The sequence below is a fragment of the Capsaspora owczarzaki genome, assembly GCF_000151315.2.
Source record: "Capsaspora owczarzaki ATCC 30864 unplaced genomic scaffold supercont2.5, whole genome shotgun sequence".
NCBI lineage: Eukaryota > Filasterea > Ministeriida > Capsasporidae > Capsaspora > Capsaspora owczarzaki.
This window is the reverse complement of record NW_011887296.1, coordinates 1512998-1539605: the sequence shown is the minus strand read 5'-3', so window position 1 is coordinate 1539605 and position 26608 is coordinate 1512998. Positions and strand designations below refer to the sequence as shown.

The 26608-nt window shown below is 52.2% G+C and overlaps 10 protein-coding genes across 10 annotated transcripts; 6 read left to right on the top strand and 4 right to left on the bottom strand.

The window, feature by feature from the left end:
- Positions 1–284: 284 nt before the first annotated feature.
- Positions 285–1276, top strand: CAOG_03901 (hypothetical protein). Its single transcript, XM_004363572.2, has 3 exons — positions 285–431; positions 574–641; positions 767–1276. Exons 1-3 carry the CDS (start codon positions 304–306, stop codon positions 1129–1131), a joined length of 561 nt encoding a protein of 186 aa, XP_004363629.1. The 5' UTR covers positions 285–303; the 3' UTR covers positions 1132–1276.
- A 2064-nt stretch (positions 1277–3340) lies between these two features.
- Positions 3341–4071, top strand: CAOG_03900 (hypothetical protein). The gene has a single exon (XM_004363571.2). The coding sequence runs from the start codon at positions 3468–3470 to the stop codon at positions 3813–3815; it is 348 nt and encodes a 115-aa protein (XP_004363628.1). The 5' UTR covers positions 3341–3467; the 3' UTR covers positions 3816–4071.
- Positions 4072–4754: 683 nt separating this feature from the next.
- CAOG_03899 (hypothetical protein) lies at positions 4755–8278 on the bottom strand. Its single transcript, XM_004363570.2, has 9 exons — positions 6820–8278; positions 6580–6693; positions 6397–6507; positions 6190–6297; positions 5949–6083; positions 5728–5802; positions 5533–5614; positions 5357–5449; positions 4755–5255 (listed from the first exon to the last, which is right to left on the bottom strand). Exons 1-9 carry the CDS (start codon positions 8178–8180, stop codon positions 4917–4919), a joined length of 2418 nt encoding a protein of 805 aa, XP_004363627.2. The 5' UTR covers positions 8181–8278; the 3' UTR covers positions 4755–4916.
- A 2017-nt stretch (positions 8279–10295) lies between these two features.
- CAOG_03898 (hypothetical protein) lies at positions 10296–10833 on the top strand. The gene has a single exon (XM_004363569.2). The coding sequence runs from the start codon at positions 10315–10317 to the stop codon at positions 10651–10653; it is 339 nt and encodes a 112-aa protein (XP_004363626.1). The 5' UTR covers positions 10296–10314; the 3' UTR covers positions 10654–10833.
- CAOG_03897 (isocitrate dehydrogenase subunit 1) lies at positions 10746–13456 on the bottom strand (the record flags this gene model as incomplete). Its single annotated transcript, XM_004363568.2, has 6 exons — positions 10746–10940; positions 11050–11205; positions 11320–11703; positions 11815–12228; positions 13178–13252; positions 13448–13456. 6 exons carry the CDS (start codon positions 13454–13456, stop codon positions 10845–10847), a joined length of 1134 nt encoding a protein of 377 aa, XP_004363625.1. The 3' UTR covers positions 10746–10844.
- A 445-nt stretch (positions 13457–13901) lies between these two features.
- On the top strand, positions 13902–16606 carry CAOG_03896 (hypothetical protein). Its single transcript, XM_004363567.2, has 9 exons — positions 13902–14022; positions 14103–14160; positions 14396–14503; positions 14676–14726; positions 14829–15016; positions 15104–15193; positions 15327–15828; positions 15947–16074; positions 16169–16606. Exons 1-9 carry the CDS (start codon positions 13922–13924, stop codon positions 16377–16379), a joined length of 1437 nt encoding a protein of 478 aa, XP_004363624.2. The 5' UTR covers positions 13902–13921; the 3' UTR covers positions 16380–16606.
- CAOG_03895 (hypothetical protein) lies at positions 16497–20698 on the bottom strand. Its single transcript, XM_004363566.2, has 10 exons — positions 20507–20698; positions 19674–19851; positions 19463–19588; positions 19192–19368; positions 18136–19087; positions 17727–18007; positions 17509–17637; positions 17174–17404; positions 16849–17049; positions 16497–16718 (listed from the first exon to the last, which is right to left on the bottom strand). The coding sequence occupies exons 1-10, from the start codon at positions 20668–20670 to the stop codon at positions 16599–16601; spliced, it is 2559 nt and encodes an 852-aa protein (XP_004363623.1). The 5' UTR covers positions 20671–20698; the 3' UTR covers positions 16497–16598.
- Positions 20699–20736: 38 nt separating this feature from the next.
- Positions 20737–22600, bottom strand: CAOG_03894 (hypothetical protein). The gene is made up of 7 exons (XM_004363565.2): positions 22404–22600; positions 22029–22127; positions 21753–21814; positions 21600–21671; positions 21333–21503; positions 21135–21217; positions 20737–21060 (listed from the first exon to the last, which is right to left on the bottom strand). The coding sequence occupies exons 1-7, from the start codon at positions 22578–22580 to the stop codon at positions 20816–20818; spliced, it is 909 nt and encodes a 302-aa protein (XP_004363622.1). The 5' UTR covers positions 22581–22600; the 3' UTR covers positions 20737–20815.
- Positions 22601–22884: 284 nt separating this feature from the next.
- CAOG_03893 (cyclophilin) lies at positions 22885–25476 on the top strand. The gene is made up of 6 exons (XM_004363564.2): positions 22885–23200; positions 23331–23506; positions 23774–24009; positions 24105–24249; positions 24351–24547; positions 24683–25476. The coding sequence occupies exons 1-6, from the start codon at positions 22981–22983 to the stop codon at positions 25401–25403; spliced, it is 1695 nt and encodes a 564-aa protein (XP_004363621.1). The 5' UTR covers positions 22885–22980; the 3' UTR covers positions 25404–25476.
- A 174-nt stretch (positions 25477–25650) lies between these two features.
- On the top strand, positions 25651–26563 carry CAOG_08742 (hypothetical protein; the record flags this gene model as incomplete). The annotated part of the gene is made up of 2 exons (XM_011272060.1): positions 25651–26496; positions 26549–26563. 2 exons carry the CDS (start codon positions 25651–25653, stop codon positions 26561–26563), a joined length of 861 nt encoding a protein of 286 aa, XP_011270362.1.
- Between the last annotated feature and the right edge of the window lie 45 nt (positions 26564–26608).

Below are 26608 nucleotides of genomic sequence, written 5' to 3'. Positions count from 1 at the left end.
TGTTACAACCTGGGATGATGAGCTCATTCTTCACTACTATAGCTCGCTAGTAATACGATACTTCCGCAGCCCATTCTATACACTTCCGTTGTGGTTTGTTCCAGGTCAAGTTACAATGTGAGTGAGCAAGGTCCATGCACAAATCACCTCTCCTTCCTTGCTCTCCAATATCTTTACAGCAGAATCCTCACTTGTTTTCGATTCTCTTGTTTTTGCATATCCGACACACTTCTGCATTGTTCCTGATCCTGATAACTTAGACTCTGACTCGACACACAGTCGTCCTTTGCTTTTCCATTGCCAATGCGTTTTGCTGCCGTTCGCTTGGCCTGCTCAGCCTCAGCCTCGGCCTGCGCCCCTGCGTCCGCCGCCGCCGCTCGCCACATCCATCTCTCTGCTGCTTCCAGTGCTGGTCGCAATGTCCGACTAAGGTCTGGCCCAGCGTGCTGTCCCTCCCCCCTGCTCTTCACTGCTCTTTTCCTCGTGGCTGGGATTGTCTCGTTCACTCCCAGCGAAACTCACGCTTTGAAACTGCCTGTTTGCTGTGTTGTGCATGTAACAAAAAACCAACAGTCTTGGCATGTCGCGCAGTGGAAACGAGTTTGGAGTGCTCACCGACGGACCAGACTGGACGAGCACAGGTAACAAAAAAAAAATGAACAAAAACATAGCTTGATCTTCACCATTCCGTAGCGAAATTTTGTTTTGTCTTGTTTTATTCTGATACTGATCTCTCAACTCCTTTTTCAATCCTGTTCTGCTGCAGATGGCAAAGTCGCCAACCCCGTGTCCGAGGCACAAGCAAAGCGCATCAAGTATCACTCTGACATTTACCGCGCTATTCTGGCCATGACACGCAAAATGTCCATGCTGAAACTGCTGCCCGACAAGCAGCTGCCAGCGCCGTTCGAGATTGAGCGCGCACAGCAAGCCCTCGCTCAGCCATTCGCAGTGCTCAAGAACGTCCCAGGCTCACGGCCGACTACCCTGCTGCGGTCGGTCGAGGACTCTTACAGATCGCGACGCCCCAAGCCTGCACCCGCTGGGGAGCAGGCACCTGCTCGCCCTGCTCGTAAGGCCCGCGTGACGCTCGCAGCGGCTCCAGGCACAGCTCCCAATGCGCGTCAATAGTCTCAAAGAGGTGTATTTCTAGTGTTGTTTTGTGTATTGTTGTTGGATTTGCAATTCGACCCCATTGGTTTTCGGTTTTGATCTTTTTCTCTTTCTTCTTTTCATGCTGGGGTTGTGCAGAGCGTTTTGGGTGGTTTCCTGCTGTTGGTTGGTCGGTGGTTGAGTGGTGGGAATGAAGGTGCTGGCTGTCCTTTATGATGAGAACGAGTTGGTTGGTCGCTCGCGCAAGTCACATTGCGTTCTTGATTCGTCACTCCACAGCTTAGGAGCAGATGCGCTAGCGTGATGACATCGAGTGAATCCATCACACATCTGTTTGAGGTACACTAAACACTTTTTCCGTTGGGCTCAAATCTGGATGGAGAGCCATCGACATTGCTCAATCTCACAATCCCGTCAACAAATCTCAGATCGTCTTCCTAAACGAGGCAAATTAGCTCCATCGATGAATCGCCAATCGGTCTTTTTGTACTGTATCGCATCGCGAGCGAGGGAGAAATTGGCAACCTGCGCGCGACAATGGTCCCCGATGCACTCGGGGTGATTCGACTCTCGATTCTCGATCACCTGCCTTGTTGGCTTCAACCAACTCCTCAGATCTACGACAAAACGTCAAAAGTCTACTTCCAGAGTCAAGTCATTTAAGGCTCGGGGGGACAACCATTGTTTTTTGTCTGCTCGAGCTCGTGAAGCTGAAAGCACACGCTCATAACCCAAAAGGACCTTACCAAGCCTCCTGCGCCTCGTGCACTATTTGTTCAGATTCGACCTAAAAGCTCCACCATTTCGTGGTTGCCAGCGACTTTATTTGGTTGCGGTTGTTTCCTAATTCGCGTTTTCATGACCCGAAACAATAAGGTCGAATTTTTAAGTCTCACGCGCAAAACAGCCCACGCCTTCCCCACGCTCGCCATCGCTCCATGCCCACTCTGCCAATCGCTCATTGCAGACTTGAAGAGTGACTTGCGGGGGCCATTGCTGTGCTTGTCCTCGCGGTCCATCTCTCGCTCCTCGCTCGCTCGCTTTCGTTTCGCTGCTTGAATGGCGAGTAAACACAAGAAAACAAACACCTTACTTTAAAAAAGGGCGTTTTTTGGTGCAGATTTTGTAAACAAACCAACTCTATTTCAAAAGAACTGCCAACCCACCACGCACTCACTCTGCTTCTTCCATGCCGCGCGTGAGTGCAACACATTGAGGGCAGTGGGAGTCTTCTTTTGTTGGTTGAAAAATTGCATTGCAATTTGGGACGACTCCTGGTAATACCTTCCAGCCCTCTTCACCAACATTTCTCCCCCCCCCCCTCCTCTCCGCGTCATTTCGATGACGAGTCATTTGCTGTTGTCTGTTTCAGCTTGGTTCATGCTGCGCGTCCCACAAGCACCTTCTGGACACGCAGTTGCGTTTGTCCGCTTCATGGAACCCTCGCGAATCACTGGAACCGCAACTCGAATTGACTTTCGGACGAAGCTTTATGCTTCACACTGATCACCTCCCCGCCGCGACACACTCGCTATGTCATGTTGTTGGTTTGGCTATTTCAGGTTGCTAGTTGCGACCCACAGGCATTTCTAGACGCGCCTCGGCGCGTCAGCCGTTCGCGGAACCAACTTTGAAACCGCTGGAGAACCGAACTAACCACAAACCGACATCGTCGCTTCCCGCCCTTCTTCAATGGATATAAATTTCCCAAGGCCTGTAGTGCACGAGCATACAGGTTCGCTAATGCTATGTCATATGACCAGACATGGCTCTCTGCCAATTTTGTGTCTCCAAGCTCCTTACACCCATGTCCATGCTCCCGCTCCTTTCTCCGTGGTTTTTGAGCATTTTGATGCTTTTCCACTCTCTCCTCCCAATAAACTTAATACAAAAAAAAAAAGGGCAGTGGAGACGACTGCGCGACCCCCCCCCCCTGTGCAAGCCAAGCTGCCTTGGCGTTTTCGTTCGCTTTTGTTCTGACACTGCTTGCTTTCCCGTAGATGTGGTGCGAGATTTTGGCATTTTGTTTTTGACAGCATCAATCCAGATGTCGCACTCTTTTGTGTGTGGCACGAGCTTTTGGGCTCAGTGCCGCTCGACCGTCCGCACTACGAAAACATCACGGTCTTCCTCAGAACACTCACGACTCGCGTCAAGCTCCAAAAGCCCGCTTGTCTTTCCAACCAGCGCGGCTCTTTGTTGCTTTGTTTTGTTTGTGTTCAACAGAGACAATTTTCGACATGTACACAAACAAATAATAACAAGCGAATGTTCGTTTGGGGTTTTAAAAGCGCCATTTAATTGTTTCGCTCAGGTCACTCTTCAAAATTTCAACACTCTTGTTAACACAAACCATGGAAACTCTGACCATGCAAATGCCCCGCTCGCCCCGCCCGCGGTCGATTGTTGTGCAACCCATCGAGCCAATTGCGCTGGACAAGGCGCTGAGCTCGCCGCTGTTCCAGGAGCTGTCGAGCGACTGCTCTGCGCTCCGTTTGGCTGTCTTCAGCTGTCCGCTCGTGCAGCAACTCGCCGAAATTGACCCCGAAATTTACGACGACATTGACGAGTGCCTCGCCGACCCCGCGTTCATTGACGAGCTCGAGAGCCTGCTGTCCGACCCAAGTGCCATCCGCACCCTTCTCGACGAGTACCAGGACGAGCTCTCCGACGAGTACGGCTGCCTCGCACTGCTGCTCTAACCCTCGGAACAAGCACACTATTTTTTTGATATTTTTTTTCTTGGATTGTTTTTTTTTTTTTTTTTTCGCCATCGTTTCAATTTTGCTTCCCCTGCTTTTCTATCACTGGCTGATAGAGCCTGTTTGTCTCCGCCTCTGAAAAGGCACGGCTACACTCATCTTGGAGTGATACGCCGGTGCCCTCTTGTTGTTGTTGTTGTTGCTTCTCATTGCCTGTTGGCTTCGCTATTGAGTTACGCGACAAAAAGCCGTTGTCAAATAATACAAAATCATTCGAATCAAAAAAAAAAAAAAAAAAAATCCGTCGCACTTTGGTTGGACTTTAAGGATGATGATGATGATGCACTCGTGCACTGCACATGTACGCCTTTTGGCTCTGGTCGATGTTGCAGTGTTCGAAGGACGGGTGGATGTGCTCGCAATGCTTGTTGCTTTTTTTGTGCGGCAGGTCCCCGACTCGTGTGTGTGTGTGTGCGGGGCGTGCGCGTGCTGGCATCGCCCACGAACTGCGGAGGCTTCTTTTTTTTCTGTTTTTTTGTTTTTTTAAAATCTGTCGCGCGAGTTGCTTCAGCTTTACCTCCACGGATGCTGGTGTTGTCCACAACTTGTTGAATGGCAAACGGAGAACAGCAGAACCCGTCGGCGCGGGAATGGAGCAGGACAGCGAGCGAGCAAGACGACTTTGAATGGGGAAAAGAGGGCGGAGTCAGTCCATTTGAATCTAGATGACATCAGAGAAAGAAAGCAAAACAAGAAAAAAAGGGGCTCGTCAATGTCAAAAAAGGGCTGCACGCGTGGGCTCTGAGGGGGGGGGGGAAATGTCAAAGTGCGAGTTTCGATCTAACCAGCCCAAAACAACAGAACCCCTGAGATCTCGTCGCATCAAACACAAAAGGCAGCAGCCTGCTCCAATAAAAAAAAAAGAAAAAAGTAATCATATGGTATTATTGGTACAAGATTTTTAAAAAATTACATGAGCCTCATCATCAAAATCACGACAAAACAAAAACAAAACAAAAACAAAAACAAAAAAATAGGGAGGAATTTGTTGCGACGCGGTTGTCAAGGTGCTGATGCTGAAATGAGTCAGTTGCCATGAGTTCATGCAGAAGCAGAGCTGAGCACGTTGTAAACACTGTCTTGGTCCTGGTCCTGGTCCTGGTCCTGGTCCTGCTTGAGGAGGGTGATGGAGTCCGAGGCCGAGGGGTCGGAGGGTGGTGTCTCCAACGGCGCGTCGCTGTTGTTGTCGACGGTGCCACCCTCCATGACGCGACGGTTGTCATCTGCTGCTTCTAGCGTGGAAGACTCATCCTCGTGGTCCCTTGGTGACGGCGATCGCTTTTGCTCGTCGTGCTGCTGGGCTTCAGCGAGCGATAGAATGAGGCCGCGAATGGCCGGGCGCTTGCCCGAGACGTCTGTCGCTGCAAACCAATCCTTGTCCTGCACTCATCAATTATTGAGAGGACAAAGCAACAGTCAATGTACACGTCCCGCAAAGCAAGAAGATGAACAGCATCCTGTCGAGAAAAGCATGACCTTACACATCGCATCCCTCGGTCTGGATTGGTGGCAAAGAGCTCAAAGTAGTGCAGCAGAAACACGCCGCAATCGCAATAGTTGTTTTGCTTGGGAATCTGCGCAAAAGAACAAAAAAAAAACAAGGGGGGGGGGTTTGCAGCGAACGTATCAACTGAGCAACATCCAACCCAAATCCAACCTGAGGCTTGACCAGCGGCATTTTGTCAAAGGACACTGCGGGTTCGTTTGGACGCTTGTTGGCCCATTCGAGAGTCAGGTAACTGTGAGAAAAAGCGAACACGGAAAGCAAGCAAAGTCCAAAATCGAATCGTCAAGACATGTAAACAAAAATAAGTAGTGCAATCAACACGTTTGCATCGGCGAAAATACCTACCGCTTGATCAATTTAACGGGCGAGGCATGGGCTCTCTGGGCGCCAAGCGAATCCATGACGATAATTCGAGGTGTGCTGCGCGAACGGCAACCAAAAAAGCAGCAGAACAGCAAAAAGCACCAACAAACAGCAAACAGCAACGGGTTGGCCTTCCAAGAAGAAAAAAACCAACATCGCCCCAATCTCTTGCATTCTCGCACTTCAAGGAAGGTGTGCCGTACGTTGGTGCGAGATTGGCCGCCTTGGTGTCTTCAAACACATCGTCCGAAGCGACGACCTCCTCCGACGGATTCTCCACGCTTTGTGCTTGTGCATACTGCCCGGCAAAGCATATTACAATCAAGTACCAATGTGCACTACGGGAAAAAAAACGCGGCCAAAGCGAATCATCGAGTGAGATGAGCGGAAGGGGGGGGGGGAAAGATGGAAAACCAAGACAACAGCACACACCCCCTGACGTACTTTTCATTCACGGGCACGGCCACAAAGTCTTTGGAAAAGATGTCCACGTCTCGAGTCCACGACTTTACATTCTCGTACTGGAGTTTGGCCTTCTCGTCGGCGGAGAGTCTGAGTAGTCAAAACACGGCATTCAGCAACACAGCGACGTCCAAACCTGGTTTCCCCAAACCCTCGCCCCCATCGGCTCGTGTTAGACGCAGCACGTACCGCGCGGGCGATTTATCGGTTCGCTGTGTCGTCAGCTTCAAGTAAAAGTACGAGCTAAAGACGTGCCATCGTGCGCGCTGCGCCTCGGATAGGAGAGAATACTCGATGTACCTTGTGCACAGACATGTACAGATGAGCGCAACGAGCTGCTGGTCCACAGACCCCATGCTTCAATGCGCCTACCACAAGTAAAACTGCAGAATGACATCGTTCAGAAACTCGCCAGACTTCAATCGTGCCAAGTCGGCGTTGGTGATGAGCAGGTTAACTTTTGGGGCCGGTGCGTAGAGAAATGGCCTGGTTTTTGTTTCCGCAATGTAGCAAATTGGTTTGTGAGCAGTCAGATCCTTCACGCCAATTCACCACAAATAAAAAAAAATCACGAGCATCCCCAAAATCCACTGCAGTGTTCACGTTACAAACCTGGAAAGCTGCGACTCAAACTCAAACGTCAAGTCCCTGGCGCTGGCTGGCGTCACGATTTCGACGGCGTCCTCAGAGCCATCCTTACTAGGCGAGATATCACTCAAGTCTACCACTTCGGAGAAACGCCGGCCAGGCCGACTTGGAAGACTCGAGCTCCGAGACCGACCACTTCGCAGCGTTCCTGCCGATTCGTAAAAGGACTTCGCAAATGCCGACTCGGTGCGGTGGGCAGCTCGCGACGACGTGGCGGCCCCGGAAACATGGCTACTAGAATGCAGCAATGAGTTGCTGCTGGAAGTCGGCGAGGGTGTGTTGAACATGTCGAGGGAAGCAACCACCCTCGATGGAGGCGTTTTGGGGACAATGCTGAGCAGACTAGGTGTGTTTGTTGAAGTAGAGTCCACCTGGCGTTGGCCGACGGTGCGGGCTGGCGGGATGCCAGACAACGATGTTTGAAAGTTTCTAGGAATCGAAAGCTCGACGCTGCCGCATTCAACTTCCAGCAGCGCGTGTGCTTGAACGCTAGTCCTCGAGGCCACAAGCTTGTCTAAGAGCGTGTCTTTCAGCTCGGAAGCGTTCAACTCGCTCGTTGCGACGGGCAGCTCCACAATCAGCCAATTTGGAAGTAATGGGAGCGCTGCGCTGTCGGGAGTACGCTGCATGTCTCTCCAGATGTTCGAGTTCAGGTTGATTTGAATAAACTTGCTGTTTGTCGGCACTCTGACGCGACGGAGACACGCGTAAGGAAACTCCCACAGCTGAAAGTTGTCTTCCTCATCGCGGATGCGGGACAATCGCTCGCTGTCAAAGGTGGACGGAGCTTCCCGCCGGCGGAGCCATCCTACTGCTTGACCGTGTGCGTACCGCTGCAGCTGAGCGCACACGTCTGCGCGAATGGCCGAGAAACTCGGCGTTTCAAGCAGCAATTGCAATCCACGCTCGCCAAACAGCAGCCGCCCGCCCGACTCGAGCCTTCCTTGGATGTGCGACAATGCCTGCTGTCTTGGCATGCCACTACTCTGCATGGATTCAGGCGCAGTCTCGTTCGAGAAGACGATCGACACGGACACTGCTGCCAGTCCATTGGCGCTGAGCACCCGGTCGTCCTCGTCGCGCCGCCCGCCGCTGCGCTCCTGAGACATGACTGTACGCTTTGGTACTTGCATCGGATGCGCGCTCTCATCCGCGGGTCGCTTTGGTCTCGACAGGACTGAGCTTGAGCTTGAGCTGGAGTTTGAGCTCGACTTCATTCGCCCCCGGACGCTCGATCCAGTCCTGCTCTGTGTTGAATGTTGCGCTGCATCTGAATACGCCGTGAATGGACCTGCCGCGGCGATGTGTGGGACGCTGGACAGCATTGCAATGGCGTTGGAAATCTGGCTCGGTCGTCGTGACGCGGCCTGCGGTCTCGGCCAGTCTCCTTTGCTCGATGCGAGTACTTCTGGTGGTCGGCTGCTTTGGTCCTGAGGTGCAGGGCGGGGCACCGCGCGGGGCCGACCGCCGTACGTTTGCATGGAACCGGGGGGAGCGAGGACTGAGCGCCTCAGACGACAAAAACAATAACAAGCAATAACTTGATACGAGTAGCAACAATCAAAACAGGACAGCTGTAAAGGAAAAACAAAAGGGTTCAAGTAGGGTGAATGTTTCGACTCATCCAAACTGAGAGTTACCGTCGTCGAAAGGGAGAACCTTTCGCGCAGATGCTGTACAAAAGTGTATTGAAGTGACATGTATGCGTTGGAGTGTATCACAACCCAACTAGCAGTGGCACCTCGCTCGCATGGTGGTAACGCGAAAACAGGGAGTTGAACTTTGTACTTTTTCGGCATGCAGTACAAATTGAAGTAACACTTACATGTGGCACAAACATCGAGGAGACCACAAAACAATGCGAACAACACACAACCATGGCTCAGCAAATGTGCCGAGACAATGCCGGCACTCATTCTGTTCAACGCCGTAACCATCAACTTTTTCCAAAGTCTCTAACTGGACATGCTGGGACGACGTTGCGGAACGCGCCTTACGAGGCAATGCAAAGTACCAGCCAAGGTGCTTGACCGGTGGGACATCGCCCTTTGTGAGAGTGTAGGTCACTTGCTTTGTTTCGCCTCTCTCCGTCAGGGTGAACGAGACCTCTTTGGAGTCACCGATTTGGTCAAACAAGAACTGGCGCAGGTCCTCTGCGGTTTTGAACTGCTGCAGGCTGTCTCGCTGGTGAGCTCGGTGCCGAGTCTGCACGAGAAGGTGCGCCAGTGCATTGCACACTTCTTGTGTTTGTGTGCCCCACGAATAGAAGGAACTCGCAATGTGCGTTGCAGGGCTGTGATGCGGGTCGAACGAATAGGCGCCTGTTGCAGCAAACAGTCAGCGCATGCTCTACTCATCAATCGGCTGAGAACTAATACGTACTTCGCACAACAGTCAGAAATCCTTGCGCGAATTGGTCCAGCGCGTTACGCTCCAACACCCACGAGTGCTTAGGAGGGTCAGGAGCTGCAAACCGAGAAGGAGACATGACCCCCACAAGAACAAGCGTCTTGTCTCTCTTTCGTTTGTTTTTCGACACATAGGACTGATCGAGTCGCTGGCGGGCCCATTGTTCATAGTTGCTAAGCTCAGCGGGGCCTGGCGACTGGAGGTGCATGTGCAGCTTCATCTGCAGACCAATGACGACACGTTTCTTCGTCGCCTGATAGTCGGCAGCCATCAGCAAAGACAGTGAGAACTCAAGTGACGACCACTCAACCAACAACAACGCGACCAATATCTATCTCCAAACTTACGTGACCAGCAAGGTCGGCGTGCATGTAAGCATCGATTCCTGGCTCGTTCTCTGGGGCAAGTTGCACGAACACATCCGTGTCCCAGGTGTTGGGATCCAGCATGAGTGACAGGTTTTTGCAGTCATCACTGAACTTGACCCCAGGCAGTAACTTGATGAGAGGGACAAGAATGGCACCCGAAGGAGGTTTAGATGCCGACAGCACGCGTTGGGCAAGATACGCAGTCACCCGCAAGTTGAAGAGGTGGACAACGAGTCGCTCCCACAGATCGGGCTTGGACGGTGGGTTTGCCAGATCCTTGGAGATGGAGTCGAGACATTGTTTCAGAATTTTTGCGAGCCGCTCAATCAATTCTAAACTGTGGTCAACAGGCTCGAGGGCGAGATCGGCCGAGACTGCGATAAACCAAGAACAAATAAGCGTCTCATCTTGCTTGTATCTCCATTCATTTAACAGAAAAGCTGACCAGCTCCAGTCAAAAACGTCGTCACTTACTCAGCTTGACTTTGGGACGGGCGCGAAAGTCAACCCCGAACGGTTGCTGAGCATGGTTTGCGGCCTTTGTCTTTCCACACGGTTGCAGCATTGCACGAGATACTGTACAATAACCCCAAAAACCTCCTGTATCGCCTCCCAATTCTCAGATATCTGAGCATTTTTCTTCGGTACTCAGTCGTTTCAATAATCTGACAAAGCCAACAACATGTCAACACAAGAGCTGCGACAAAGACGCAGCAACGACACGAGCGACGGCGACTCTGCCAGCGTGGATGTCGCTCGGTTGGCCTTCTCTGCCGACGAGCTGGTTCGAAGGGCTGCCTGGGATGCTGCGGCTGATCGCAGGGAGGACACGGTGAAGCGCGCGTGGCGCCAATTCGCAACCGATCCGCGCGTCATTGCATTCATTCTGTTTGCGATTGTCGTGTATCTCGTCATGAGCGCACTGCGAGATCCATCATTATCATCATCGTCGTCTTATGCATCCGGCGCAGCACGATCGGGCTCAGGACCGGAAGTCCAGCACTTTGCAAGGCAGCCATAAAAAACGGACGAATTGGCATCATCTCATAGCATGGAACAAAGCCAAACTACTGTACCCTGCTTGAGAAGTGTACAATCAACGATATCGTGACTTGCTGTGTAGAAGAGAGAAATTAAAAATTGACAAAAAAAGCGCACTTCATACTCGTTCACACCAGCAATCGGCGCATCAAAAAACAAAAATCCAAAAGCTTAAGCCTTGTGGGAAAGAGCAATGTGAATCTGCTCCAGGACAGCCTTGGTGAAATCAGTGGTCGTGCTGGTGCCGCCAATGTCTCGGGTCGTGAACTGTCGAACGAGAAGCAAAAAAAAAAAAAATAAAAAAAATCACAAAATAAATCATTTGCGGCTGCTTGGTTTGTTGTTGGCTTTCATCACAAGCAATCAACGGTCTCACCTTGCCCTCTCGGATGACTCGCTTCACGGCTTGGCTAATCAAGTCAGCGTGGTCGGACATATTCAAGTGACGGAGCATGAGGGTGCTGGAGAAAATCATGGCGGTGGGGTTGGCAACGTTCTGGCCCTCGATATCCTTGGCGACGTGGCGTGCACCCTAATCAATCAGAGGGTGAAGTTGAGTGTTGGCAAACAAAGCCAACGGAAAAGGCGAGAACCAAACAAAAAAAAATGAGCATGAGCAGAGAGAAGAAAACAAAAAGAGACGTACGGGCTCGAAAACGGCGAAATCGCGGCCAATGTTGATGCCGGGAACAATACCAGCACCACCAACAAGACCTGCACCAATGTTGCCGATAATGTTGCCGTAGAGGTTGGGCATGACGAGGACGTCGAATTGGCCGGGCTTGCTGACCATCTGCATGGAGGCGTTGTCGACAATCATGGGCTCGAACTTGATGTTGGGGTAGAGAGCAGAGACCTCAGTGCAGGTCTTGAGGAAGAGACCGTCGCCGAGCTTCATGATGTTGGCCTTGTGCACGGCAGTGACCTTCTTGCGGTTGTTCTTGATGGCGTAATCGAAGGCGAACTTGGCAATGCGGTACGAGCTAGCGCGGGTGATGACCTTGAGCATTTCCACGACGCCGGGGGACGACTATGAATGGGGGTGGGTGCGAGAGAGGAGGAGCGAGAGAGAGGAATGAGCAAAAGAGAGCGACACAAGCCGAACAGAACCAATTCAATCCTTCTCCACACAAAATCTCACCTGGTGCTCAAGACCACTGTACTCGCCCTCAGTGTTCTCGCGAATGACGACGAGATCGACGTTGGAGTGCCGGGTGGCAAAGCCGGGGACGGTGCGGCACTTGACAATGTTGGCAAACAGGTCGAGCTCCTTGCGGAGGTGCATGTTGAAGGATCGGTGAGCGCCCTTGCCAATCGGGGTGTGGAAGGTGCCCTTGAGGCCGACCTTGTTGCGCTTGAGCGAGAGGAGGGCCTCGTTCAGTGTGTCGCTTTCGCTCTTCAAGTCCTTGGTGTTGACGTTGATTTGCTCAAAGTCGACGGGCACGCGGGCGTTGGCAAAGATGGTCTTGACGACATCGGCAAGCTCGGGGCCAATACCATCACCGGGCAGCAGCGTGACGGTTTGGCGACCGCCGTAGCGGGTATCCGAAATGGGCTGTTTTGGACAAGAACGGAAGGCTGCACGTGAGCAAGGGGATTTTTTTCTTTTCGTTTGCAAGTCGTTCAATCGGGAGACAGGCACGGAACAAAGGGGGCTTCGCACAAGAACTGAAAGTTGATGATGGAATGTGCATCGAAATGGGGAGGAGGAGCGAAGGTGTAGAACAGGGGCAATGCCAATGCAAGTTGAATCCCATGAAACATTGCATCGAAATCTCAATCCCGTGGCCCGAGTTCACCCCAAATCTCACGCCAGCGAAAGCGAAAGCTTTAGCAGGGCATCGTCAATCCAAGTGCCAATGGGAAACGTCCATAGAGCACGATGGACCGCGGTGGGAATCTTCAGAAATCCAACGGAACTTGACCGCACTGCAACTTCCATCGACCAAAATCTCTCAAGCTTCGATCTCAAGCTTCGATCTCAAGCTTTGATCTCAAGCTTCAATCTCAAGCTTCAATACCAAGCTTCGATCTCAAGCACTCAAGAAGGGCTCTCCGATCGTCGCATCTGTCAATCCACGTCCCTCTTCAAAACGCGACAAAGCCCCCTCTCTCTCTTCCCCCCTCCCCCTCCCACCAAAGCAACACAAAGTCTGCCATCACTTCACTCATTCGATGTGTATGAGTGATGCTCTGGGGTTGGATGTGTGTGATGATGATGAGTGACAGCGGGAGCAGGTTTGGAACACTGAGCACATGGAGAAATAATAAAAAAATAAAAAAATAAAAAATAAAAAATAAAATAAAATAAAGCGAGATCTCGGCTTGTCTTTCTGTTGCTTCTTCTTTGGCTGTTGGACGTCGGAAAAGTCCAGCTCGGAAATCAGCATCAGCGGTAAAAGCGAGAAATAGAGAGAGGGAGGAGGAGGAGGAAGGAAGATGGAGCGGGACAGCAGCGAGAATCAAGCAAACAAGCGGCAAAGCAGGGTTAAGACATCGGTTACCGTCGAGGCGGCGCTGGTGCTGGCGAGGCGGGCGCCGGCAGTCGCGAGGACCGACGAAGACGTGCGGGTGAGTGTCTGTCGGTGGGGTGAGTCATCGCGCAGAGAGCGAGAGAGAGACAGAGAGCGAGACAGAGAGAGGGGGGAAAAAAAAAAATTAGCCGAAACCGCAGACATCAATCAGTGAGCACGAGTATGAGGGAAATCAGCGATTAAAACAGAAATCAAACGCGATACGGAACGTTCACCAACATCTGCAAAACAAATACACACCGAAAGCATTGTGATTGGAGTGAGGCTGCGTCAAAAGAAGAAACGAAAATCTCAGAACAAGAAAAATCGCACAAAAAAAACACTCACGAAAATGGCTGCTGTTTAAAACTGCTGCATTTTTTGGTTTTGGGGGCGGTTTGCGTCTGAGCAGCGAAGAACAGAAAATCCAAATGGAAAGCCGGCTCGCTTTGTTTCGCTCCGTTTGCAAGCACGCGTCCTCGGACACCTTCGTGCTCTCGATCAATACATGTACAAGAACGAGACAATGCCGCTCCACTCGTTCTGGGGATAAGCCAAGCCACGGGTCGAACGATCTTTCAACCTTCTCAGAATCCGGCTTGTTCAGGATCATCTCTCGCAGACATCGATTTGAGCTGCTTCTCGACTCGTGTCGATGATGAATATCTCCAAATACGACCACTCTGCAACATCTCCAAAATTCAGTCTTCTTTCACACCTTTCTCAGCTCCACCAATGCTCAGCGTTCGCAAGATTAAACGCATCGGCAAAACCGCCTTCAAGTTCAAGTTCTTTGCGACGTTCAAGTCGGCCACGCTGAAAGCCCAGCTCGGCGCGTAAGTTGGAGCGCTGCATGTGGTTGATGATCTTTACTTCTGAGACTCATCCCTAACATCACATTGAAACTGAGAAACAGCGACTTGGGCGATGCGAACGTCGTCTGGTCGCGCAGCAACCGCACTGCCGCTACAAAGGTACGCTCCACATCTCCCCTCCTCCTATCGTTGAATATGGGATGATGGGTGTTTTGTATGGTGCTCAGACCCCCCCCCCCAGGACGCGGGTTGGGAAGCTTCTGAGCTTGGAGCGTGTCATCATCGTCGATTGCTCACCTGTGCGTGGCTCCAATGCTGACCCCTCCCTCGTTGTGTTGTACTCTGTGCATCTGCCGTACTGCGTGTCCTACGTCCGGGTGGGATGTGTTGTTAGGAGGCGTCGTGGACGTTCGCTCGCGATCCAGATGCAGCCAGACCTGGGGCGACCATTGCCACCATCAAGTGGGACGAGACTCTCGAGCTCATCGTCACCCTCTACAAGGCAAGCCAAAGCAGAACAAGAAGATGATTGAAAGTGCATTTCGAGATCCGCGTGGATGGCGCTCGGTTGAAGAGCTCCGTTCACAATCCACCACTGTCACTTTGTGAACGTGACGCTGACAATCGGCGATGTTGGTGTTGCACATGGGGTTTTTGGTTTTGGCTGGTTTTAGGACAACAAGGGCGAGTTCGACGTCAAAGATTACAAAATCTCGCTCGAACAGGTGAGCAAAACAAAACAATGCTCAGAATCGATCGATTCCCTCGTCACTCACCACGGATGTTCATCCGTTTATTGTGCTTCACACACCAATTGCTGTATACAGCCGCATGGAAAGGATGGCAAGGACAAGATTGTGCTCGCAACTGGCACAATCAACATTGCCCGAATGGCTTCGCTGACGGCGTTGGATCGCCAGGAAACCATCGCCCTCAAGCCAATCCACAAGAAACTCTCGGACGTCGTTCTCGAAGTGTGCTTCACGTGCGAGTTTCTCAAGGAAGGCCGAGCGACGTGAGTAATGCCCGCCGTGTTCTGTTTTTCTATTCCTCTTTGCGTTTGAAGGTTGTCAACACTGATTTGTACTTTGATTTGGCACAGCGACGACGACATGATCAGCACTTGGTCCCGCACTACTTCTGGCCCGCATGATGAGCATGATGATTCTGCCAGTGGAGAAGAAGACGAAAAGTGAGGGTGCACAAAATGGATGTTTTGGTGATCGTTTTTTCTTGTGGCTGCGACTGTGAGCGCTAACTTTAAGCCCCCACGCACCCATCCTTCCTCTTGCCTACCCTGCTATTGTATGCTTGATGATCTTTAGGGCGGAATCACCGGGCAGGAAGGGCTCAGTGTTCGACAATGTTGTCTCGTTCCTCTCTGGAGACAAGTCAAAGGAAAAGGGAAAAGACAAGGAAAAGGACCACGAGGAAAAGGACAAGGAGCATGACAAGGAGGAAAAAGAGAAGGAAAAGGAAAAGAGCAAAGCCAAGGACAGTCCTGCCAAGGCTCCCTCCTCGGCCCCCACTTCCGCGCCCAAGATTGTGATCGAATCCAGCGACTCGTATTCTTCTGAGCGCGAATCCAGCAAAAAGGACAAGAAGGACCACTCGTCCGCGTTGAAAGAGCAACTGGCCGAGAAGGACGCAGAGATTGACCGCTGTCGTCAACGCATTTCGCGACTCGAGGACCAGGCTTCCGATATGCAGGAGATCATTCGGTCCCTGAATGACAAGGTCGCCACTCTGACCGTTGCGCTGCAGAGCTCGCAAGGCGAGGGTCAGCGATCGGAGCGGCAGCGTAAAGAGATGGCTGCACTTAAAGATGTAAGACGATCAGCCCTGCTGAGACGTTGATTTGCACCTTGTCCTGAATCCTTTGAGATGTTGATTGACAATGTTTGGATGATGTTTTATTTTTATTTTTTGTGTTCTTTTCTCACAGCTCAACGGCTGGCTGATGAAGCTCGGCGACAAGGGCTGGATCAAGCTGTGGCGACGACGCTGGTTTTCGTGCGATGGGCAAGGAAAGATCTCCTACTACAAGGAAAACGATGACATCAATGAAATGGGGTATGCGAAACGAGTCGAATCGGCCTTTGAATTGTGTTTCGATGCGCATGAGTTTTGCTCACTGGATTTGCTTGACTCGGCTTGTTGGTTGCAGCCACATTGACATTGACGCCATCACGAACGTTCGCGTCCAGCTCGATCTCATGCAAGACAAAAACAAGGCCACGTTCGTTGTTTCCGTACCCGGTCGAGACTACTATTTAATGGCGCACGACACAGCCAACATGCAGGCCTGGGTGTCTGCCATCGAGACACTTCGCGCCCTCCGTAGCGAGATTCGGCAGGCTTCGAGCACGTCAATGTGAAAAACAAAAAAAAAGGGGGGGGGGAGTTTGTGCTTTGGTGCATGTTCGCTTAAGATTTGACTTTACGATTGTGCTGTGGTGCATGTTCGCTTCGTGCGTGTTTGCTTGTTATTTGACTTGGAGTTTGTGCTTTGGAGCATTGTTCGTTTTATTATTCGACTGTTGTAGTTTTTTTTTTTTTTCCTTCTTTTTTCATGTTGTAACAAAAAATCTAACGTCTCAGCCCATTTGCGCGTGCATGTTGGTGAGTCGCGCATTCATCGTGCCTGACATGACCTCAGACATGCGCCCGGCAAAGTCCATCAAACCATCAGCACGTCGGCGGTACTCGTCCAGCAGCTGAACAAAAAAAAAGGAAAAAAGGCAAAGGCAAAGGCAAAAGTGAAAGTGAAAGTGAGGAGGCAGATTGGGCAAAATGCGCTGGGCCTGTGTGGAGTGTAACACCTCGATTGCAACGACAATGTATTACCTGGTTGGTACCACCATCGGACGCACGGAAAGAGCGCTGGTGTTGGCGCGCGGCGAAAAACATTTTGAAATAAATGGTCATGGCCGCAAGCACAAGTTCCGGAATATTGCTTTGGACCTCGGCCGGCAATTGCTTGGCATTGCTGAGCTTTTCGCCAGCCGACTCAGGTTCGCGTGGCAAGAGGCTGAGAGCATCGAGAAGCTGCGGGGAGAGGGGAGGAACATTGGTCACACAAGACAGTAAGCAAAAGGAAAGCAGTTCCCTTGCGTGCACGTGCCTTCCAAAAGCACACACAAAAATGACAAAAACGAATTGAGACCAGTACCTGAAGAGCTTGCTCATACTGCTGGTTGTGGAACAGGTCGAAAAATTCCATCAAGTTACGAAGCAGTCGCAAGGTGCCAACCTGCTCGTTGACGTGGGGAATGTTCTGGTATGCCTCGTCGATCTGCCGAGCAAGGTCCTTGACACGAGCACGATGTGAGCCGTGGCCCGAGGAGGAGACGAGCACGTTTCGGAGCTCACGGTTGAGCAGCTCGAGCACTCGCTCATAATCCTAACAAACGAGTGCCGAATGATCATGTGAGCAAATCATACCAGAAACCGATGTGGATGTACTTGATCGGCAAAAAAAAAAAAAAAAAAAAAACCAGCTCGTACCGTGGCCAAATCGTGCAATCGGACGGCATCCTCGAACTTGCCCATGGCAAGACAGTCTTCTGCAATCAACCTGGTCAAGAACTTGGCCTCGTTATCGCTCTGCACGAAGCGCTTAATGTGACCGCGTGTCTGTTTTGATCAAGCGCTGCCGGTGAGTATCGAATGCCATCCAGCGCTCTTCGGCTGCAAAAAATCACCTCCACAACCACGCAACCTACCCGAACAGCGCCTTCCGGCGTCGTGTTGAGCAAAAGAGTGTCAAAGTCCTTCGTTTCGAGAGCCAAATCCCGGAAGGCAAGATGGAAGGCAGTCAGCGGTTGCGGGAAGGACGCGGACTTCGGAATGCGCGAAGTCAAGGACTCTGGAGCGGGCATGCGGTTGAGCAGGAACAGGTACTCGAGTGCGTCGTCACTATTGGTGCGCGCGAACGAGTTGGCATAGCCAGCAATCAGCTGAGCATAGTTGAACGTTGGCGCAGAATCGGCAGTGACGGAAGAGACTGGAGCAAGAGCACGCAAAAAAAAAAAAAAAAAAAAAAAGCAAAGAAAAGACGGGACCAAACTATCAGTGCTCTTCTTTCTGAGCCACTTGATGGCACTCAAAAACAACAAAAAACCCACAACTTACACATTGGCGCATCGATGGAGCGTGGAGCGCGAAGAAGGCCGTAATAATTCAGAGCGGCAGCAAAATGAACCGCCTCGACAAAGAAAGCACTGACGTCGCGCAAAAAGTTGACGGCCGTCTCGAACTGAGCGCTGAGAATAAGCGCGTGGAAGTAAGACAGCTCAGTCTTAAAGTGCGCCGGCGCCCACTTGAGGAGCTTTGCCTGCAAGTTGTGCAGCGAGTAGTGCGTCTCGTTGGCCGTGTCCATTTCGGTCTCGCGGGTGAGCACGAGCTCCATCCACATGTAATCTTGAATGTTGCGAATGTAAGCACGATCTTCAAAGACGGCGGGGGACACGTCGCAGCGGCAAATGATGTTGATGGCCGCCTTCTTGAAAGGGTCGGCATTCAGGACCGATGCACGCAGACCAAACTCCTTGCGGTAGAGCGAGGTGAGACGGTTGGACGACTGCGGTCCCAGGCGGTTGTCCTCAGAGCTGAGGTACTCGTTAAGATAGTTGGCAAACTCGCTGGTCTTCGGGTTGAGCGCGGCCACGTCACGAGCGCAGTCAAAGCGCTCGCACCGCATGCAGTAAAAGATGACGGCCCAGACTGGCAGGTTTGAATCATCGGGATCAAACATGTTCAAATGGGGCAGCATCTGCCGTAGCTGCGGCACAATCACAGCCTGCACGTAGCTGCGCACGTCCGCCACAAACGATGGCGGTTGGCTGCGGCTGACTTTGAGGCGTGTGAGTTGCGTGCCAATCATCTCGTGATACTGAACACCAAGGAAGTGACGGGCGCCCATCACAAACGAGCGGCGAAGCTGCAAGTCAGACTTGAGGTAGGCGTCCTGCAACGAGCCCTCCTGCGGCGGCTGCGCGCTGCGTACAAACTTTCCGTCCTGGTACTGCACTTCACCGGCCATGCATGCGAGCAGCTGCCACAAGTCGCAGATTTGTCGCGTGCTCTGAAAACGAGAAATTGAAAACCCAACCAACCAAAAAAAAAATCAGAAAAGAGAAGAAAAACAAGGAAGAAAAAAAGTAGAGCGAGGGCTCGACGACACTGTACCTGCGCTTCGATTTGCTGGGCGGCGTTGATGCGGAATTGGGTCATGACATCCACGGGCTTGTTTTGAAGGCGATAGTCGTTGAGCGCAGTGACAATGCGGCTGTAACGAGTCATGACGGGGGTCATGCTGCTGGAGCGCGTTTGGCTGATGAAGGAATCGTTCACAGCGTTTCGGGCCTGCGCATAAATCATTTCGTGATGGAGTGCGTGTGTTAGTCTTCCACAAGAAAAAAACAAAAAGGTGGACACAGGTTGCGAGAATCGGGCTCACCTTCACATCCATTGGCACGGCATCGAGCACGCTCAAGCGTGGGTGGTATGCTTCGAGCTGCTTCTTGACGCGCTCCCAGTCGTCTTCGAGCCCGCGAACAAAGTTATTGTTAAATTGCAAGACAGTCTGCTCGACGAAAGACAAGCAGCAAAACGTTGGGTTGGTGAGCACAAATTCATAGAGTACTCGTCACAAACCAGGGTCGACTCACGTTCCGCTTGGCCTCCTCGACAGCAGTGAGAATGAGCATTTCGTGCTCGTGGCGAAGGAAGGACTGAATGTCCGTGTCACCAATTGGCTCGAGTGGCTCGAACGTGGCGAGCGAAATCGAGTTGAGATTCCTCGTGTACTTGTCTGCATCGAATCCGCGGGTCGCCAGCAAGTAATGTCTGAATCAAAGAATCAGAATCGAACAAGCACAGTACGTTGAGACTTTTTTTGCACCGTGTGGTCAACCAAGAGGGATGAACGAAGCAGCCAACAAAGTGCAAGTTGATCTCATCCAGCGTCGTCTCTCCCCCACCCCTCTGCTTTTCCCTGTCGTCCCAATCTTTCGTGAGAATGCCCAATCCTGTGACCTCGTCGCAGCGTGTCAAGTTCGCATGAGGCCCAAGGTGGTCCTTTCCCATTGTCAATCTCTCCTTCCATTCTTCCATTGCTCTTGCTGTTCTATTGCTCTTCCCCGCGCGCGCCTCTCCTCCTCCGCTTCACCCCATCGTGTTCTCCCTACCCCAACATCTGCGCGTTGCTCTCTCCCTCCGCCCCTTCCCCCCCCCCCCTTCCCCCCGCCTCTGCCTGGCACAAACGCAAAGCAAAACGTTCAATCCGCTATTCCATATGGCGATCTCTCCATTTTTCGCGCCCTTTTCTCTCCTTTCCCTTTCCCGCCATTCTCAGTTCCCTCCGCTCGCTCCCAAATGGCCAGCACAGCAAGCGCCACTCAGTCCCATTGAACGCGCAGAGGTCGGTTCCATCGAAGAAGGGTCGCATGCAAACAACAACCGAGTTTCAGTTGGAGTTTCGGCACTCTGCACTCTGCTTTACGCTTTGGTCTGCTGGGTGGTGTCGAGCGTCCGCTGGGTCTTGGCAAGGAGCTTGCGGGAGACGTGCTCCACTTGCTCAGGACCATGCTCGATGATGGGCAGCTCGTCCTCCTGCTGCGTCAGCTGCGAAGACTCCTCCACAAGCGAGGCAAACGAGATTGACATTGGAGAAAATGAGAGACTGAGCTCTGAGAAGATTGGGATTGGAACAACGAGAAAGAGAGACGCATGGGTAATTATTGGATTTGGTATATTGGTTAGGAAATGAGTTTGGGGGGTGTTTGATAGATGATAGAGAAACGAGGGGCTCCTATCGTCGAGGTTGCTGGCTGCCTCCGCGGCGAGGGAAGAAAAAGTGGTTGTAAATCAGCCAGGCAGTGACCTGCTTGCCGACATAGAGCATTGGAATCCGACGGAGGGCGGGAGCCTCCTCGGGCAGCGGCTTGACTGGCGAGGCCGAGTTGGCCATGATGATGAATCCCGGGAAGGCAAGGGCAAACAGCCCCGCGCCAATGAACTGGGGAAAGAAGAAGGTGAGGGCGGCGAATGGAGTACCTGAGGGATTGCGTGGGAACATGAGTGAGAGCGAAATCATTAAAAAAAAACCCACCAGCGCAACAAAACTGTACCAAATCCTGCGAGATACGCCCAGTGCTCCTCAAAGTACGCCACTCGTTGGTCCAGAGATTGACCCTCATTGATCCATTTGTACCTATGCGAGAGAAGAGGAGACAGGGGGACCCCGTTCGTTTTGTTCGCGAATGGTCAGTCTCGCGCGGCTTTTGCCAAAACGAAACACAGCCCTGGAATGGTAGAAAAAAACTCACTCAAAGCAGTACATGGAGTAGAGCCACGCCATGAGCAGGAAACTCGCATATGGACCAATCAGCGGAATGAAATGAATCATGGCGATTTGAACCACCATGACCAGCTGCATAATGGAACGGTAGATCTCGTCGCCAACACGTTGGCTGATCAGCGTAACGATGGATTTTCCTCTGCACGAGAAGACGATTTCGACCAAACACGCAAGGGGAGAAGAACAAGTTTGCGCCAATCATCAGAGCACCATTCATAATCGCTGCAGAACTTACTCTGTTCGTACAGCTGTTGGCTTGCCCACTTGATGAGCATATGCTGCATCGGCAATATCCTGATACCAAATACTGTGTTTCCATTCAAACAGGTCAGCTTGACGAGAAGCAGGAAGCAAAACAAACAGTCTTCTTCAATCATGCGTGCCAAACCTGTTGAGAATGAAGCTCAGGCAGTAGATCGGGTAGACCCAGAACAGATGGTAAATGGCGGTCTGTACGAGTGACAAGTTTGATTCACAGGATCAGCACAGCACAACTTGGACAGCTTGGACAACTTGGAAGATCAATTCATCTTCCAACAGAACAAGAGCCATAGAGCTCAACACGTCATCTCACTCCTCGCACAAATCCGCCTCTCTGTGCTGCAGGATGCAACGAGCACTTTGACGCTGTCCGACAAGAAAACAAAATCCGTTGCAAACTTACCAATGCAAAGTCAAAGTAGGTGATTGTGTCTTGAATTCGTTTCGCATCGCCGTCTGTTTCCGCGCTTGACGACGACGGTAGCACGAGACCAAGTAATGGCTGTATATTCATACCAACCCAATCAAAAAAAACCGAGAGAGCAACATTGGTCAGACAGCCGAACGAAACAGTCAAAAGGTTGGGGTTTGTATTCCTGAGCGTTCCTCCGTTCACTTTCAATCAATGAATGCTCATCACGATTTGAAAAGTGTTCCAATGTTCCATGTTTGAGCGAAACGACTTGAGCCCCCTTTTGCAATGGTAATGCAATGCAATGGTAATCTGACAAGAGTAACGAAACGAACGAGGAGCACAGCCAAAAACCCGGCAACTCACTCTGATGATGAAGGCGAACATGAACAGGCTGCCCATGAACAGAATGCCGTTGAGCACGACGCACTTGATGGCGCTCGTCTGGACTGTCTTTGAGGCGAGCAGCACGCGGACGGGCACAGCGAGCGAGAGTGCGTCGACAACGCCGAGGCCAGCGCACGTCACCAGCCGAAGCGCCATTCAACGGAGAGAACAAATGGAAGAGTGATGATGAGCACTGTGTGTGGCAAGAAAAGCATAATTCAGAATTGAATAAAACGACAATACGTTAGGGGTGGGGAGGCTTGATCGTGAGATTGGATGGATGGTGTGTGGAGAGAGAGACAGAGAGAGAGAGAGAGAGAGAGAGTACTGTACTGCATTGTGCTGTGCTGTGCTGTGCTGTCGGTTTTTGGTTTTGGAGCTCAAGTGTTGCTCAGAACTGGATTTTACGTCGTTCCAAATCTCAGACTCTTTGCCCAAATCCAGTCTTCCTTTGTTTCATTCTCAGATTTTATTGCTTCGCTTCTCCTTCACACTATTCTTATTATTGTTCTGTTGCGCTTTCGCTCTCTCTCTCTCTCCTCCCCATCTAATCAAAATGTCTGCAATCTACGTGATGGAGCCGCCGACCAAAGGCAAAGTCGTGCTGCGGACGACGAGCGGCCCGATCGAGGTCGAGTTCTGGCCAAAGGAAGCCCCGCGCGCCGTACGGAACTTTGCCCAGCTGTGCGTCGATGGCTACTACGACGGCTGCTGCTTCTTCAGAGTGGTCGACAAGTTCATCGTCCAGGCCGGCGATCCGTCCAACACTGGCGAAGGTACAACGTTGATCGCTTTGGACCCGGGTCGATCTCTCTCTCACACTCTCTCGATCTGAGACCGACTCGAGCACATCGTTCAACTGCAGAGCTTTGCTACTCACTCATGAGTGTGTGTGTGTGTTTATAGGCGGCGAGTCGGCGTTTGGAGAGCCGTTCAAGGACGAGTTTCACTCGCGGCTGCGATTCACGCGGCGCGGACTGCTTGGGATGGCAACGACAGGTCCCAACGACAATCGCAGCCAGTTCTTCATCACGCTGGACAAGGCGGAGGAGCTCGACAAGAAGCACACGCTCTTTGCAAAGGTAGAGGCGGTTTGTGCTGTTTGCAGGCAGCAAAAGCGTGAAGGAAGGGGCGGGGAACGAGTCGTAGTGACTGAGATACAATCTAAGCGCGTCTCAGTCGGTACCAGTATTGGGTCGACCGAGTTTTGCGGCTGCGATCAATGCCGAGTGGCGAAAGGCTCGACCAAATGCACGCCATTTCCCGCCAATCTATGTGCTCACTTCATTTTTGCCCACCCCCCACCCCGCCTGTTCACCTGTTCACGAATTCCCTTGCTTCATCGATAGGTCACTGGTGATACCATCTATAACGTCCTCAAGATTGGCGAAACACCGGTTGATAAAGACGATCGCCCAATGTACCCGATCAAGATTCTGGGCGTCGACATGGTTGAACTGCCCTTCGACGACATTGTGCAACGACCAGAGATTGCGCAACAACGGCGCGAGCGCGAGTTGGAAGAGCTAAGGAAAGCCAAGGAAGCCGAAGAACGCAAAAAAGCCAACCAAGTCAAGGCGACAAAGTGAGTTTCAAGCAAACCTTTGGTATTTGTCACCAAGTTTTGCTTGACTCACGTCTTGCGACACTGTTTGAATACTGCTCGACTGGCGACGTTAGAAACTTTAAGCTCCTGTCGTTCGGAGAAGAGGCTGAAGACGATGAACAGGCCGACACCGCCGTTCAAAAGATCAAAAGCAGTCATGATGTGCTAACGGATGATCCACGAGTTCAATCGAGCTCTCGGACATTGAAATCTGGACAGGTATGCTGCAGTGCGATCGAAGAGCAATCAATCGCTCAGGCTGAGGTGTAGTTGACTTCTGATTCGTATCTACTCCCGTTTTTTTAAAAAAAATCTCGTAGGTCCCTGCAAGCTCCTCAATAGAGCCAGTGTCCACCGCCAAGCGTTTGGCGTCTGAAAGAGACGAGGAAGAGCGGGCCTCTGACATTGCTGCCCCGAGCGCTGCTGCGGCGGCGGTTGCTGAGTCTGAGTCTCGAAAGCGCCCAGCGGTCGACCCTGAAGCTCCTTCGGGATCCGCACCCGAAGCTCAGAAATCCAAGTATGTCTTGCTTTGTTTTGACGGCTGATCTGCAGTGGATCCGTGCCAAACGTTGTGTCTTGTTCTTCGATTTCCTCATCTTGTCTTCTCCTCCGCTTCCCATCATCGCTTCCCCCACCCCCCCCCCAACATCAGGTTGGACGCCATCAAGGAACAAACGCGTCTACTTCAAGCAGAGCTTCGCAACGCGAAAGCCGCAAAGTCTGCCAGCCAACAAAAGGCGGATGCGGCTGCCGATGCTTCTGTCGCTGAGACAGACCCCGCCGTGGCAGAGTACGAGAGCATGATGAACAAGTACAAGAGCGGTCCCAAGAAGATGAGCAAGGAGCAGCGGGAGGCCCAGGCATTGGCCATGCTCAGCAAGTTCAAGACCAAATTGACAACGTTGCCAAGCGACGCTGCCGCGAATTCCGCCGAGCCCGCTCCGATGGACGATGCACGGATGCACGCTGATCCGTCGCAGTCGACCCTTGCCTTCCTCGAGACGGACGAGCAAGCAGACACCTTTGACGATGTCAAGAGCAAGGATTGGATGGCGCATTCGCTGCATTGCGAGAACGAGCTCGTTCGCGCCCACGATGCTTCGAAGGGCGTGGATGACGGGTACACTGTGTTTGATCCCAAGAACGAGTACAAGGTTCTCGGCTATAGCTCGCGTGTGCCGTCGTCTTCGAGCCGCCATTCTTCCTCGTCCTCCTCGTCCTCTTCCTGGCGCCATTCGTCTTCTTCCACCTCCTCCTCCTCTCACCATTCTCACCACAGCGGATCGTCCAGCAGCCGAAGCGGCGATCGCAGCGCATCCCATTCGTCGTCCCATTCGTCGTCCCATTCGTCGTCGTCGTCATCGCGTCGCTGAGAGTGGATTCGCAATGACGCAACAACATTGCGTCAGTTTTTTTTTTTTTTTTTTTCTTTTCCTATAAAAAGCCATTCAAGATCGCTACTAAAAAAGCTCACTCTTTTATTTTATTTCAATGCAGATTTCTTGATTTCTTAGTTTATCACGCTTTTATTTTTATTTGCAGAGATTTTTTATTCTTCATTGAACTGAACTCAAGTCATTCTGAGCACACACAACGACGACGACGACGACGACGACGAACATGAGCAATACGCTGCAGTGGAACTCGTTTGACAATCTGGGCCTCGCGTTTGGCCGCGATGTGCTCGAGCACCGCATTCGCCTGATGGGACTGGTCGCAGTGGCCATCCAGCGCGTCTACCGCAAGCACCGCAGCTGCAGCATGATGGGCGCCCCGGCAGCGACAGCCGTCGATCGCAAGGTGCGCGCGCGCGAGCTCGCCCAGGCAATCGGGACACTCGAGTACCGCACGGGCAAGCCGCTCGCGCTGCGCCAGGTCGCGCGATGGCTGCGTAACACGTACCAGCCTGCACACCTCGCAGCCCAGCTCCCGGGCGGCGCGCTCGAGTTCCGCGGCTACGAGAAGATTGACGGTACAAATTTGGGCTGCGCGGATGACGGTGAGCTGTACGGCCGCCGTCTCCAGGTCTCTGGCAAGTCCTACCAGAAGGCTTCCCTGAAGTGCATGGAGCCCATCCGCGCTTGTGTCGCGGACGTCAAGCGCGCCCTCGCCGAGATTATTGCCGCCGAGCCAAAGCCTGGCACGGTCGCAGTCCCTGCCCGCCTCATTCCGGACGCCTACGCGTCTGAGCTGAATGATGGCAATGATGAGGACAAGGACGAGGAGGAGGATGCTGGCGATGGTGGCGCTTCCGCTGCTGCTGCTGCTGCCGCCGCTTCTGGCGCTGCTGCCGAGAATGCCGACAACCAGAACATTGCCATCGATTTTGCCAATGTCGACGACATTCTGAAGCGCGTTCAAGTCCGACTGTACGGCGAGCTCGGTGTGCCAGGAAACGACACCAAGTTTGGCTACAACACGCGCCCCATTGCCAACCACTGGTACTGCTTTGGCATTGTGTTCCACGTCCCGACGGACGACGATCTGCGCGCACTGGCGTCCCGTCTGCGTGCGCGAGGCTTTTGGGTCGTGAGCGACCGCGATTTGCGCTTGACAGTCACGCTGTCCGACCCCGCCG